The sequence below is a fragment of the Chelon labrosus genome (genome assembly GCF_963514085.1).
Source record: "Chelon labrosus genome assembly, chromosome: 19".
In the NCBI taxonomy this organism is placed as follows: domain Eukaryota; kingdom Metazoa; phylum Chordata; class Actinopteri; order Mugiliformes; family Mugilidae; genus Chelon; species Chelon labrosus.
In genome coordinates this window covers 14,118,391-14,132,819 of record NC_140352.1, presented here as the reverse complement: position 1 = coordinate 14,132,819, position 14,429 = coordinate 14,118,391, and the positions used below count along the sequence as shown (strand labels likewise).

The 14,429-nt window shown below is 42.0% G+C and overlaps 3 protein-coding genes across 4 annotated transcripts; all 3 read left to right on the top strand.

Annotated features, from left to right (window-relative positions):
- Positions 1 to 2,569: 2,569 nt before the first annotated feature.
- LOC311504290 (kelch-like protein 10) lies at positions 2,570 to 5,858 on the top strand (the record flags this gene model as incomplete). The annotated part of the gene is made up of 5 exons (XM_084567309.1): positions 2,570 to 2,721; positions 3,028 to 3,511; positions 4,232 to 4,828; positions 4,972 to 5,121; positions 5,484 to 5,858. The coding sequence occupies 5 exons, from the start codon at positions 2,570 to 2,572 to the stop codon at positions 5,856 to 5,858; spliced, it is 1,758 nt and encodes a 585-aa protein (XP_084423435.1).
- A 4,311-nt stretch (positions 5,859 to 10,169) lies between these two features.
- Positions 10,170 to 11,234, top strand: LOC311504913 (rho-related GTP-binding protein RhoG-like). The gene has a single exon (XM_084568254.1). It carries the CDS (start codon positions 10,357 to 10,359, stop codon positions 10,927 to 10,929), a length of 573 nt encoding a protein of 190 aa, XP_084424380.1. The 5' UTR covers positions 10,170 to 10,356; the 3' UTR covers positions 10,930 to 11,234.
- Positions 11,235 to 11,311: 77 nt separating this feature from the next.
- Positions 11,312 to 14,212, top strand: LOC311504912 (uncharacterized protein). 2 transcript variants are annotated; one of them, XM_084568252.1, is made up of 3 exons: positions 11,312 to 11,519; positions 12,062 to 12,252; positions 12,346 to 14,212. In XM_084568252.1, exons 2-3 carry the CDS (start codon positions 12,063 to 12,065, stop codon positions 13,200 to 13,202), a joined length of 1,047 nt encoding a protein of 348 aa, XP_084424378.1. In that variant the 5' UTR covers positions 11,312 to 11,519; position 12,062; the 3' UTR covers positions 13,203 to 14,212. The 2 variants fall into 2 exon arrangements, with proteins under 2 accessions (XP_084424378.1, XP_084424379.1); XM_084568253.1 differs by lacking the exon at positions 11,312 to 11,519 and having other exon boundaries at positions 11,754 to 12,252.
- Positions 14,213 to 14,429: the final 217 nt, after the last annotated feature.

Genomic DNA, 14,429 nt, shown 5'->3' with positions numbered 1-14,429 from the left:
CAGTTGATATTCCCATTCTAAACAATGAGTGCAAAAATAGCAAAGCAGTCCATCAGTGCAGGTCCTTGATTTAAAAGATGCATATTTACGCACTCCACCCACATTTGTGCAGAACACAGACCTTTTCTCTTGCTAAGATTTCCTGTTTAAGGCCAAATTATACTTTGAAGCAAATAGGTAGTGAGTTGTCGTTGTTAGCTGAATGTGACAAATAACGAAGGTGTAACATAAAAAAATTCCTGCTCTGTGAGGGATCCCAAGGAACAACTTTAAGTATGATGTCCCACAGATGGGATATCCCCCAGTGTTCTTTTCTTATTTAATTGGCCTTGAGAGCATTGAGAAGAGTAAACATGGCTAATCGGTTGGTGAAAGTGGCTAGCTAAACATAAACGCTGCCCCCGAGCTGCTTTACTTTTCACCTCCTTCAGTTGCAGAGCACTGCCCTGCCCAGAAGACATTTAAACGGTCTCTAGGTTTTCTCCTCCCCACAGCGCTGACTCAGAAGCTACTTATAGGGGGTATTCTTATCAGGATCTTAACCAACAAATTGAAATTTAAGCAAAAGAAGTAAAAGATGTATCATAAATTCAAAAATTGCTAATATTTGCTAATACTTCTGCCATATATTTCAGAAGAGTAAAACTTAACTCTGAATATTATGCGGTTTTGGAAACATCCTGGAAAGGCTGTGTATCATTTGGTCTTAGGTTTTGAAAGAAGAAGAAGAAACAAGGAAACTAAAATACAGCCATGAGCCAAAAACTATTTGTTATCAGACCAGGACTAACTCGCTAATTTGGTTTCAGGCTACCTGCAGATATTTGGCCAAAAAATGTACGTTTGAGCACCTGCGCAAATGTGACCTCTTCCCTAAATGGATGTGAGTCATTTTGTGTGTTAGTAAATCCAAACAGATGACGGATGGTTTCTCAGGTGTTTAGAATACTTTGTGTTTAATACTTATATAAAAAATAAATAAATAAAGCGCTTAACTCTTCAGGTCATCCATTTTTTTATGATAAGTTGGGTGCATGATCTGATTTTTGGAAAACTAATTCTTACTTTCATACAAATGAGTTGGTCTACTTTGGTACAACATCCGTCCGTTGAATAATATCACATCTGGCCCAGTAGGCCTTATTCCATATGCGCTTTCTTTACAGTACAGTGGCAACTTTTAAAAAGATATTCAGTTTTGATTGGCACTGTCAGATCGGTAATAATGAAGATGTATATTTCTAATAGAATCAATATAATGCAATCAGAATTTACACTATCATCAACCACAAGAAGAAGTTATTAAAGGTTGAATATGTGGCAGATCTGTTTCTGCTGGATTATGTTGTCTCCCTTGAGCCTACAAAACAAGGGTTTGAGTGGAGGGCCTCTCAGTGCATCCCACAGATACTTGATCAGTTTAGGATCTAGTGAATTTGGAGGCCAGGTCAACACCTTGTGCTGTTCTTCATGTTTTTTTGAGTTGTTCCTAAACCGTTTTCGTGTGTGTGCCTGTGTCAGGCTGCATCCTGCTGGGGATGGCTGCTGCCAATGAGGTATATTTCAAAAGAAACATTCTGTGAAGTTAACCATTCATAGGACGTGGACCAAGGCAATGGATAAGGCAGTCAGTGTTTATGGTAGGGTTAGGAAATAGACGGTCCAACAGATTAAGAACAGAAAAAGAAGAAAAGATAAGGGACAGTTGAAGGACAAGCAGTTAAAGGTCAGGTGTGAAAACGGCCAAATGTTTAGGTTAATGTTTGGAGGCAGGAACCTTGGAGCTAGAAAATTAGCTATTAAGCTGAGTTTAAAGGTGTCTTTTCCGTGAGTAAGGAATTCTGTATGTTTTCCATATGGTGGAGCGATGACCTTATTACCTGATATTATGTATTTAGATAAACATGTTGGGTATAAAAGGAGACGACCGGAGGAGATCGAGAGAGTCTCAATAAGGTAGAAGGGCTCTCCAAGCAATCCTGGATGCTTGTACTTAGATGCTGAACTTCTTTGTAATAAACCTTTTTATATACAATGAAGACGGTATCAGCGGAGATTTTTTCCTTCATCATCTTCACATCATCACCGACAAATAAACAACACCATCAAGGAGTGTCATTGGTGGGGGTGCCTGGTCTGGTCTGGTGTAGGTGGGTGGTACATGTCTAAGTAACATCCACATGAATGCCGGGTCCAAACGTTTCCCAGCAGAACATTGTACTGTCACAAGATGGTCAATGTTATTTACTTCTGCTGTTGGTGGTCATAATGTTGTGGCTGATCACTGTACACTGTGCATAAATAAAAAAAACAATTATGACAAGAAAGCAAAACCAAAACTAACTTTTTAATGTCGTTTTAAATATGAATAAATAAATGATCTACAGGCGAAGACGGAGAGGAGTGATATCAATATGATTCTGATGATGATGAGGTTCCATTCCAGAATCCCACAGTGATGTCAGAGTGCGTTCACGATTCTGTTTCCACTGAACTAACCTTGGAGATGACCTGAGACACAGCAGCGACCACAAGACTGAGGAAATTTAGCACATTTTCAACAGTCAAGATGAGCGAACAAGGCCGGCCTTCGTGCAAATTGAGATCAGTGATCGACGAGCTCCGGCTAGAGGGAAGATTTTGTGACGCCATCGTCAAAGTCCAGGATGTTGAGTTTCAAATCCACAAGGTCATCCTGTGCAACTGTACCCCGTACTTCCGGTGAGTATTTGAACTCGTGGGAAAAGGTGAAGAACTGTTTGTAGTTCATGAATGGATTCAGAGAAATGACTGTCTGAGGAAAGTGGTGTGTGTACCAGTTTAGAAGAAATGCCATTTAAAGAAAAACTTAAAGGCAACAGTATGGACTAGTCCCATACTCTTATGAATAGATATCAGGAGTTAGAGAGAGTAATATAATTCATCTTCAAAATATCCATTCTTTATTCTTAATTCCCATTACAGATGTCAGGTATAATGGTATGAATTTTTCAATCATCTCCTGTGTCTTCTCATCTCTGCCCTCAGAGCTCTCTTCACACGTTGGTCTAGCCCCAACCAGAAGGTCTTCAACATACCCGGGCTGTCTCCTGACATCATGCAGCTCATCATTGAGTTCGCATACACCGGCTCTGTTTCCGTGACCGAGGACAACGCGCAGGAACTCATGGTGGCGGCCGATCAGCTCAACGCCATGGGCGTCGTGCGAACCTGCTCCGACTTCTTCGTGGAGCAGCTCTGCCCGAAGAACTGCGTCGGCCTCTGGCAGTTCACCAGCATCTGCTCCTCCACCGAGCTGCACTTCAAGGCCTTCAGCTACATCATTGATCACTTTGCGGAGGTTGTTTCCTGCGAAGAGTTCCTGCAGCTCTCTGTGCAGGAGCTGATTGATATCCTCTCCAGAGATGATCTCAACGTGAAAACGGAGAGCATTGTGCATGAGGCCGTGGTCAGGTGGATCCAAAAGGCCCCCGAAGAACGAGAATTGCACATCACCGCTCTCTTGTCTAAGGTAGTACTATCACTATGTTCAGATTAGATTTAAATCTTTAGTATTAACTTGCTATAAGGCCTCATTAGCTCAAGTCAATCCAAGAATCAGGACAACTCAGTTGGACTGAGAGAAGTCTGGTCAGGGTCTGTGCTGTTTCAAATTGTTGTCATGGCCAAAACCACATTTGAAGGATTTTCCAAAACTTTTATTTTTAATGCTTACATTTTTATGAGGAAAAAAAGGGTTTAGAGAAAGACAGCCAAACAGCATTATTGAGTTTGAGTCTTTTTATATACACTGAATATTTTTTGGAAGGCTGGGTTAGAAGAATAGATCCCGGTTGGAACCGGGACATGTGGGCCTTAAAATATTTATAAAACGCCCATTAAAGTCCCTACGCTATTTGTTTCTGCATATTTACCTGTTTCTTGTTGGAACATTAAGTTTCCTTCACTGGAAGGTCAGCTCTAAGGGTCTTGACTCAAAGGCCAACAGTGCTGTTCGTAAAGGAGGGAATGGAGTTTACACCTCCTAGGGCAAGATGAGTCATCAGCTTTTTTTAAAAAAAAAAGAAAAAAAGTTTTCCAGGAATTGACAAACTCTCAGATACTATTAAGAAACTATATCAATGTTCTGAGAGATATTGGTGTATAGGTGACATATAGTGGAAAAAAAGAGACTGAATTGGATTGAATGGGGAGTTTTGTTCATAGTCTCTGTCCTGTTTTCACTGTGTAGGTCCGACTGGGTCTGTTGAGTACAAATTACCTCAAGACCAATGTGCTCTCCAGTGAGCTGGTGAAGTACAAGCCTGAGTGCCTGGCCATGTTCACCAACGTCCTCACAGGCAGGTCCATCATGAAACACCTCTTTCACCCCTTTACCCGTCCTCGCCTACCCAATGCCATCCTGTTCGCCATTGGGGGATGGAGCGGTGGCGATCCAACTAATGCCATCGAGGCGTATGATGTCCGGGCTGATTGCTGGATCAACGTCACCATCAATCTTGAGCGCGCTCGGGCCTACCACGGAGCCGCCTTCCTCAACGGCTATGTCTACTGCGTCGGTGGCTTTGACAGGGTGGAGCATTTCAACAGCACGCGCAGGCTGGACCTGAAAACACGCACCTGGCAAGAGGTGGCACCGATGTACTGTCGCCGCTGCTACGTGAGCGTGACTGTGCTGAACGGGTGCATCTATGCAATGGGCGGCTATGATGGACACACGCGACTCAACACTGCAGAGTGCTACTGTCCTGAAGACAACCAGTGGAGTCATATCGCGCCCATGCATGAGCAAAGGAGTGACGCCAACTGCACAACACTCCACAACAAGGTGAGTCAACGAGCAGCTGGGAATCTCTCAGAGCAAAACAGTAGCTTGAAATGTTAACCATCGATTCTTCACTTACACCTCAATTGTTACCAACTGAATCCAAAAAAAAGTACAGTTACTTAATAATGTTCCTTTCATTCCAGATTTACATTTGTGGTGGATTCAATGGGAACGAGTGCCTGCAAACAGCAGAGTGTTACTGCCCGGTGACTGACCAGTGGACAATGATCTCCGCCATGAAGAGTCGGCGCAGTGGAGTAGGAGTCGCTGCATATGAAGGCCGTGTCTATGCAGTAAGTACACGAAGCCCTGCAGACACTCACATATCATGTAGATCACATGTGAAGACTGAAATGAAGGCTTTCCAACACTGACCTTGTATTAATAATTATTTATCTTTACCATAACCTCACAAACTATTCGGATGCATTGTACTTCCAGTTTGATTGATTAGTGATGATTTGTTGCCGATTTAACGGCACAAATGTATCACTCCAGTAAGTAATGCTCAAATTTGATGGCTGTTTGTTCAGTGCACGTTGAGTTTACTAAGAACCAAGAGTCATTCATGTAGCTGCCTTTTACTTTCAAGACATTGTTGGAAACTGGTCCCCTCTGCATTTTGACATTTTATCCATTCATCTACCTCCCACAGGTTGGTGGCTTTGATGGACACAACCGTCTGCACAGCGCTGAGGTATATGACCCTGAGACCAACACCTGGGACAACGTGTCCTCCATGGTGACCCCACGCAGCAACTTCGGCACTGAAGTGATTGACGACCGGCTCTTTGCCATCGGGGGCTTCAACGGCTTCACCACCACCTACAGCGTAGAGTACTACGAGGCTATAACTAACCGGTGGACTGTGGCCTGTGATATGGAGATCTTCCGCAGTGCCTTGAGCTGCTGTGTTGTGTCTGGACTCCCCAACTTGTCTGAGTACGCGGCCCCTCGTGACGCCCTGCCTGTAGAGGAAGAGGAGGAGGAGGAGGAGGAGGAGGAGGAGGAGGAGTCACTAGCCCCCTAACACCAGTTCTGTTTTCAGCGCTGTCCTGTCATAAGCTGCTTTCCAAGCCAGGCAAGACACAAGGAAGTGAAATAAATTTGTCAGAGCATCAAACACTGCTGTTGAATAGGGCATTTTTTTCACATATTTCTATACATTATATACACCGATCAGCCATAACATTAAAACCACTGACAGGAGAAGTGAATAACATTGCCCATCTTGTGACAATTCAGTGTTCTGCTGGGAAACTTTTGGACCTGGCATTTGTGTGGATGTTATTCAGACATGTAACACCGACCTGGACCAGACCAGGCACCAGGTAATGACGCTGTTAGTTTAACCAATCATATTTCAAGTTCGTATTCTTAGGCCTTCTCAGTGGCCTACGTTAGTGTCAGCGCTTTCGCGTCCTCTGACTGGAGGGTCAGAAAGCTGCTGCGTTTAAGCCAAGTTAGCAGTTCTGTTGAGAAGAAAAAGCTGGATATTGTGAGGAAAAGACACCTAATCCTGAACCTAGCTAGCCTGACCCAGGCTGGTAAAGGGTGTGTGTGCCACTTTCAGGGCCGCAACCATGAACGCTACCCTTGGCTTACAGCCTCCGAGGAGAACTCTAAATTGTTTCTTAAGTTCTGGTGAGTAACAGCTTTGGAAAAGCCAGTTTAATGAGGAACATTAAGAGGTCTCAGCATTATATTTATAGCACATACTTAAATTATTGATTTTTTTTATATAGGAAAACCTTGTTTTAGATGGTCAAAATATATGTTGCTTTTGACACCTCTAAAGCAGTTCATTGTTTGGCTTATATGCCTACATTTCTAGGGGCCTGCTGGCCACCAGTTACTACCAGATACCACACTTCAGTGAAAGTCTCTTTGAAATGTTTTATCCTCAAAAGAAGTTTCTCTACAAGTTCTTTCAGAAATCAAGGGCAAAGAGATGCATTTTTACTCAAAGCATCTGTCACATTGCCAAAACTGTTCAGAGGTTATCTAGTCTATCCAATGAAAATGCTTCTTTCCTGGTTTGCTTGTGTAGTGTCTCTACTCTCAACTTGCTGTAACAGTAACATAAAACACACAAATAGACAGATAGGCTGTACAAATATTAAACATCCATGCTTTGAATGATCATGAATCAACGAATAATAATGAAATGTGACCACATGACTTATGCTGCCTTCAAATGCTACCGTTTTTTATGAGTAAACTCGACATGAACATCTCACTCTTGTGATAGTCACAACCTTTTAAGTGGAAATCTTTATACAGCCCAAGTTCACGAGGCATGTACGTAACGTCCACTGTCGTAACCACGTGTTCACACCTTACATTTGAAGGCAGCTGTAGAGTTGAGAGTGTTTGGGACCCTATAAGCTTCATACTTGTGTGTTCACTTGTATTATCAGCCAGATACTCACAAATAAAGAGAGCTGCACTAACAGATTTTTTTTTCTCCAAAACACTAACAGTCAGTTGTATAACATGCATAATAATGACCTCATATAAATGTTGTGTGTATGTTCAAAAACACAAGGGTTGAGATAGATTAGTATTTTTTTTCATATTTATTGAACATTCAGAAAGATGAAGACAGCAACTGGGTAAGGGATGAAGGGTGGTCAGCGTTTTTGAGAAACCTCCTTCAGCTTCATTTCGATTGTTTTGATCTTTTTCTTTAGAAGCTCTGACTTCCTGGTTATTCTTTTTCAGAGCCGCCTTCACTTCCTTCAGCTGGACCAGGGTGTCTTTGTGATCCTGCTTTTGGACTTGGAGTTTATGGTTGGCCCTGTTGATCTATTTGTCTCTTTTTTTAAGGAGCTCTTCCAGATGCTTCACTTTGTCCTGCCACTGTTGTAAGATGTTGTCGGGCCTGGCGGACTTCTCCTTGACCAGCAGCGTCTCCTTGATGTCTCCTTTTTCCTCCTCCAGCTGCTGTACCTTTATCTGCTCTGAGAGTTTGGAAAACTCCAAGCTGGTATTGAGCAGATCCTCTTTCTTCGTCTCCATAGTTTGAGCTTGTCTCTTTTTGATCTCCCGACTGATCTGCTTGTCTTTTTTTTGAAGGAGCTCTTCCAGCTGGCTGACTTTTTTCTGCCATCGTTGATTGGTGTTCTTGACCAAGGTGGACGTCTCTTTGGTCAGCAACTTCTCCTCGACTCTTTTCTCCTCCTCCAGCTGCTGGACCTTGTTCTGCCAAGTCTCAGACAATTCGGAAAACTCCTTACTGGCTTTGAGCAGATTGTCCGAGAGCTGCCTTTTAAAGCGGTCATCGGACTTTTGGAGCTCTTCCTTGAAGTTCTCTTCTCTCTCCGCGAGCTTCTATTCAGTTTTTTGGAAACTTTCCTCAAGAGCTTTGTTGTCCAGCTTGCTCTGCTTTAGAGCTGCCTCCACTTTGTTCAGTTGGGCCAAGGTCTATATGAGCAGCTAGCTGTACGTGCTTGCCTCTTCTTGGACTCCTTGCTGAACTCTTGGTCTTTTTTAGTGAGGAGGTTTTCCAGCTGGCTGACTTTCTCCATCCACTGCTTCTTGTTGTTCTCCAGCTTGGTGGTGGCAGTAGCTCTCACCCTCTCTGTCTCCTCTCTCTGGGTGTGGAGGACCTGCTGGAGGGAGGTGACCTGCTCGACTCTCTTCTCCTCCAGAACAGAGAGCTGGTGGTTCAGAGAGTTGATCTAGTTGTCTCTTAGTTCAACCTCCCTTTTTCCTTCAGTAGAGGTCGGCCTTCAGCTTCTTGTTCTGCTGTTTGATGGCAAACAGCTTCTTCTTCAGACTTTTGATCTCGTCCAAATGTTGCTGTCTGTCGCTCTGCCAAGCCTCCCTCTCTTTCAGGACCATGACCTTTGCTGCGGCCCGCAGCTTTTCTTCATTCTCCTGTATCTTGTTTTCTATTTTAGACCACATGACCATCAGGCACCTGCTCTTCCATCTGTCATGTGGTTCCATGGTGTAATGGTTAGCACTCTGGACTCTGAATCCAGCGATCTGAGTTCAAATCTCAGTGGAACCTCTCAATGCACAAAATCATTAATCAGTACACATTAATATGTAATTAGGCTTTGAGATGTCTGAAACTCAGACAGATTTGAAGCTTTTGGTATGGGTTCCAACTTGAATCACATCTATGTGACTTACAGGCAACTCTACGAAACACAGCACAGAAAAAGGAGTACTGAAAAAGCTGCCAGTTTCTAAACTACACAATAGTAACTCAATGTTGAAGTTCAGTCCCGTATTTGTATCATTAATGGAGGTTTACTGGAGCCCTCTTTCGAAAAAAATTGTTAAGATGACAGAAGTTAATAAAAGAAATCAAATTCCAGCTCTTGTGCCATATTTATCTTTGAACAGTTAACAGCCCTCTGCCTTGTCAGAAGAGGTCAGTAACAGTGTAACGCCTCAACACGTCACTTTTCAGAAAGAGTGATGATGAAACATATTTCCCAACACTTTGGAGGGATTTCTCAGCTGTAGCAACTACCGGTAGCTTCCTAACAAGGTGTGACTTGTTTTAAACACTTGAAACCCTGGTTTAAAGTATGCCCTGCTTACCTAACCGGATTTGTCACTTCCTTCTCACATTTTGTACATTTTCACCCAGGCAACCTCTGAGACACTCCACCACAACACTCAGGTCTGAGAGGTAAGTTCAAGTTTTACACGTATTCTCTTCAAAGTATGTTTGCTACGATCATAGGGTAAAAACAGCTGAACCCTCTTGTACTTGTGGTTTTCCTTTCTCTTGTGTAAATCACTAAAGCATAAGTAAAAGACAAGTTGTAGAGATTGCACTGTTACAGCTGCAGTAAGATTTTATATTAGTGCATTATAATATGTGACTATTCACACTTGGGGGGAAAAAACTGTAGCAGAGTTCCTGAAGCTGGATCTCCTTGTTCTTCTCTGCTTACTGGTGGATAACATTTTGAAAGCCAGCTTCTTTATAACTTGTTTTGTGGGGGTTCTGGGAGGCTTTACATTATGTTTATTTTACTGCACTTTAAGTATTGATCATTCAATGTTTATATGGATTGTTCTGAGCTCTCACACAGTCCATGTTAGTGCATCCATGGAAAGTGTACATAAGTAATAAAATGAATGAGGTAAACCTATGTGCAGTGAACTACACAGTCGACTTTGTTCCAAGTTAAAGATCTGACATCTGATTTCAAATGATTGCTGGTGACTTTTTTTGGAAGCACTTCGACAAGTCAATAAAAAATCTGGAAATATGGCCCTAGGAGGGGTAATTGATTGATTGTTAATTGTTATTGCACAACTGTGACTACAATATGGCATTTGCGCATCTAAGGTTTTCTTCAACTTAACATTGGAAAATCACAATTATTAAATTGAATCATATCAAAAAAATTGTTGTCCAATCTTGTAATCTCTAGTGGACATCGAAGCATCATGTCTTTGGGTTCACATTATGCCCTAAGACATGATGAAATGTTCCTTTTGCCTAATGTGAAACATTTTGCTTGTGTTTCAGCATTTCTTGAGGTGAAACTGACATAATGCAGAATGTGAAGTGTGTGGTTGTTGGAGACAGTGGAGTTGGAAAGACTTACCTTCTTCACACCTACATCAATAAAGTCTTTCCGAAGGACTACATACCATGTTTCTTTGGCACATACAGTACACAGGTCAGTGTAGACGGCCAGCAAGTCGGCCTTTCTCTATGGGACTCTGCCGGCAGGGAGGACTATGAACATTTCCGTCTGCTCTGCTATGTCCAAGTCAATGTCTTCATCGTCTGCTTCTCCATTGCTAGCCCGGCATCCTTTGAGAACGTCAAGCGAAAATGGAAACCAGAGATTAAACACCATTGCCCCGATGTGCCCATTCTCCTTGTGGGAACTAAGAGTGACCTGCGAAGCGATCAGGACGTCCTGGAGAAACTGAAGGAGCAGAATCAGACCCCGGTCACAGAGCAGCAGGGAACTGCAATGGCTGAACAAATTAAGGCTGTTAAATATCTTGAGTGTGCTTCAATCAGCCAGGAGGGACTGAATGAGGTGTTTGATGAAGCTGTGCGTGCCTTTCTCATTCAGTCAACAACCACCAAAAAAACCTGTGTTCTCTCGTAAGCTTGGTATGAATATTCCATTAGAAATAATTAATTTAATCTCAGAATATGTTTTTCTTGTTTAAATTATGTTGCTTTGTTTACTTTTACTACAAATAAAGCATGACGTAATTGCTATCGATTTGTGTGTAACATTTTATTTTTATTATTTATTTTATTTTATCATCCCCACGTTAAGGATGTGAAGCCGATTTCGTGTAACAGAAGTAAATCGCTAGAAGGCGCAAGTCATCAACTCAAAGTTAACGCCAATCACTAACGTAACTGTATTAAACCCAGGCTTTTATTTTGAAACAACTCTTACCTGCGGATGCGGTTCGTGTTCTGCTTCCGGGAGTTACGGATTATTGTTGTTGCTCTTTTAGCCCAGCGGTGCTCTGTGATATTGTTCTCATAGTTCTGACTATTTAGTCTGGATAAAACCCATCTAAAGCAGTTGTTTTGCTTACACGGCAACCACACGCCCCGTTTACCGGACCTCTGGGATGTTTAAATGGAAAACAATAACATATAGAGTTAGCTAATGTAGCTAGCATTAGCCCTCTACGTTACAGTGACATTAAAGAAGCTAACGTCTCGGCTAGCTAACAGGTACTACTGCACTTTAAAACTTGATTCCACTCTTACATGAAATATATTTTATTTGTATAAGATAAAATTATCAAGGGAAGTGCTTACCTGTGTCTGTAACTTAAGATATATTTTATTGTATTTAAAGTACAGTCCTATTACAATTAAATTGATGAAATGACAGCAAATGTATTTATAATTAACCTGTTATTACAGAAAAAGGTTTATACTATCAAAAGCTGAGACCAGTGTATTTATGTAAAGTATTTTAAAGGTCACCCAAAATCAGTATAAAGTGGGAAGCTGCATTTTTATTACATTTTTATAGTTATTTTTAGCCCACAGTAGTATGGCCAATAGTGGGAACATATTCCTGCTAAGTGTTTTCTTTCTTCTTCATGTTGCCGTGACATTTACTATAAAATATTATGTAATATCAGATCTTTTTGTGGGTCATTCTGCCAAGGACTATGTAACTAGTAACATTTTGCACTATCTATTATTAGTTATTATGTAATGTAAGCAGGTAGTCACTTCTAATCCTAAGCGGCCTCTCATTTCAGGATGTCTAAACTTGAGCGCTTGAACGCCCGCGTGGCCAAACTACTGACTGACGCCGTGCAGGAGGTCCTGGAGGTGGTGAAGGAGACGGTGTCGGAGTATCAGGAGAAAACGGCGAGAACGCAGCGGGAGAATGAGAGTCTGAAGAGAAGACTGCAGGAGCTCCAGGACAGGATACCCAAAGAAAGCTTGCGTGTGTTGAGTTGTAATTGTCATTTATCATTTTAGATGATGCGTCATATCCATACTGGTGTAAGTGTCTCATTGGTTTTTCTCATCGTCACAGCTGCCCTACCTACAAGTGAGTCACTGCCTGGAGAAGAAGAAGAAGAAGAGGACACGAAACACTCAGAGGTCATCCTCTTACAGCAAAACCTGAAGCAGAAGTCCAAAGAACAGGAGAGCCACAGTGATTCTCAGTTACAAACGTCAACAGAACACTGCGAAGCACAACCAGAGGAGGTGACACACAACACTGAGGATGCAGTGACTTCCAACACATCGCACAATGCACACAAGGGCACCAGTCCAGTCTCGACAAATGACTCTTTCCCCAGCACCCAGTTTGGGGTTCACCTGGATGCAATCAAAAGAGAATCGGAGCCAACAGACTGTACAACATCAGAGCAGTCGTCTACTCAAGAACAATATACTGGGTGCGTGGATTTGAGCTGCAACTCTTCTCGACACCCCTCTTTTGAGACCCAAAGGTCACATACTGGCGAGGAACCATACGGACTTGTCTTCGTGCATTCAAATCACAGCATAAACAGGAGGCACGGGTTTGCGAAAACCAACAGGGCTGCTTTTGAAGGGAGGCAGATCAGGATGGAGCACCTCAGGAGAGATGACCTGCACCTGTGTGTTATATGTGGAAAAACATTCAGCAGGGTCGGGAACTTAAGAATCCACCAGCGCTGTCACACAGGAGAGAAGCCGTACGGCTGCATACAGTGCGGGAGGCGTTTCAGTCAGGCGGGAGACCTGAAAAAACACAAGAGGGTCCACACGGGGGAGAAACCGTACTACTGCAACCAGTGTGGCAAGAGCTTCAGTCGAGGGGAGAATCTCAAAAGACACCAGAGGATCCACATTGGAGAGACGTTGCATTTACAGCAAGCGTGGGGGGAGCAACAGCCGTGATTTTTGTAATAAATTAAGTGTAAATCAGTTAAATTAGCGCAGCAAGTTACATAATCTGTGAATCAGGATTTTTGGCTTTAGGCTAAGAATGAAGAGTGTTTAATAAATAAGCGATGACTCATTGGCAAATGTTGGAAGGATAGCATTGTTAAATAATTTTGAGATAAGTATATGCTACAGGCAGGATTCACCAGGTAGATGTAACCTGGACAAGACATTATACACAGTCCTAGTAGGACTAAGAGAAACTATGTCTCAACCATACTTAGGGTCTTTTTTAAAAAAACGAATAAAATAAAACAACGCTGTGTGGACATTTACTGACGAAACTGATTAGATGACATCTTTGGAGTGTATGATATGCTTGACTGACATATCCTTCCCTTTTATTTTGGCTGTTTTGCACTTGTTGAAATAGGGAAATGGCACTTTTATTCCCTGATTTGTACATGGCTTAGTCTTTATAGAGTTGGGTGACCTCATATAGTTGCTAGTGGGAGAGGAAACCTTTCGATTACTACATTTCATGCTTTACATGAGCCATAATTGTGCATCTCTGCTAGTTCATTTTGGTCTTTGCACATTTATATTGCATAAGCATTTGATCTGAAAAGCAAGTTAAACAGCATATGGTGACTGTGTTATATAGTGTAACACCTCCTTTGGTCACAGAATGTAATGACTGAACCTTTTTGAAAATCTGAAAAGCATGACTGTCATTAAAAATACCCGGTTTTACAGACTGATCAGACGCTTCCTGTTTTGTTGAACACGTTTACTGCAAGTTTAAATAGAGGAGGAATAAATTAATTTATCACCGTCGCACGCGGCTCGGTGAGTGGCATTTTAAGCAAACCGTTCTCCACCCAGACTGGCTTGTTGAAGTTTGAATAAATCACCTCACGCCCACTTGAGTCAGGGTTTATCATGTGCACCCAGTTGCACACTAGATGTCAGAGTTTTGCACAGAGTAACGCAGGTCACCTCAATATAACCACGGACAGAAACTAAAAAGACTTGCATTTGAGAAAGCACAGATCTTCTGATAAGTTGTATTTAAAAATGCTCAAGGTAGTAGATACTGTTGAACATAAGCACCAGACCTAAGAGGAAAATATAATATTAGCATTTGGTTCCATAGGCTATTATTTTTGCATTTATTTAAGTATTTATGCCTAAATTTTATAATTAAATTAAATTAAAAAATCTTTTTTATATTATATTAAA

What these genes read in the sequence shown, in the direction of transcription:
- LOC311504913 (XM_084568254.1), top strand. Translation starts at nt 10,357, where the DNA reads ATGCAGAATGTGAAGTGTGTGGTTGTTGGAGACAGTGGAGTTGGAAAG.
- LOC311504912 (XM_084568252.1), top strand. Translation starts at nt 12,063, where the DNA reads ATGTCTAAACTTGAGCGCTTGAACGCCCGCGTGGCCAAACTACTGACT. An exon ending in GATACCCAAAGAAAGCTTGC is followed by an intron (nt 12,253 to 12,345) that starts GTGTGTTGAGTT and finishes TCATCGTCACAG; the next exon opens with CTGCCCTACCTACAAGTGAG.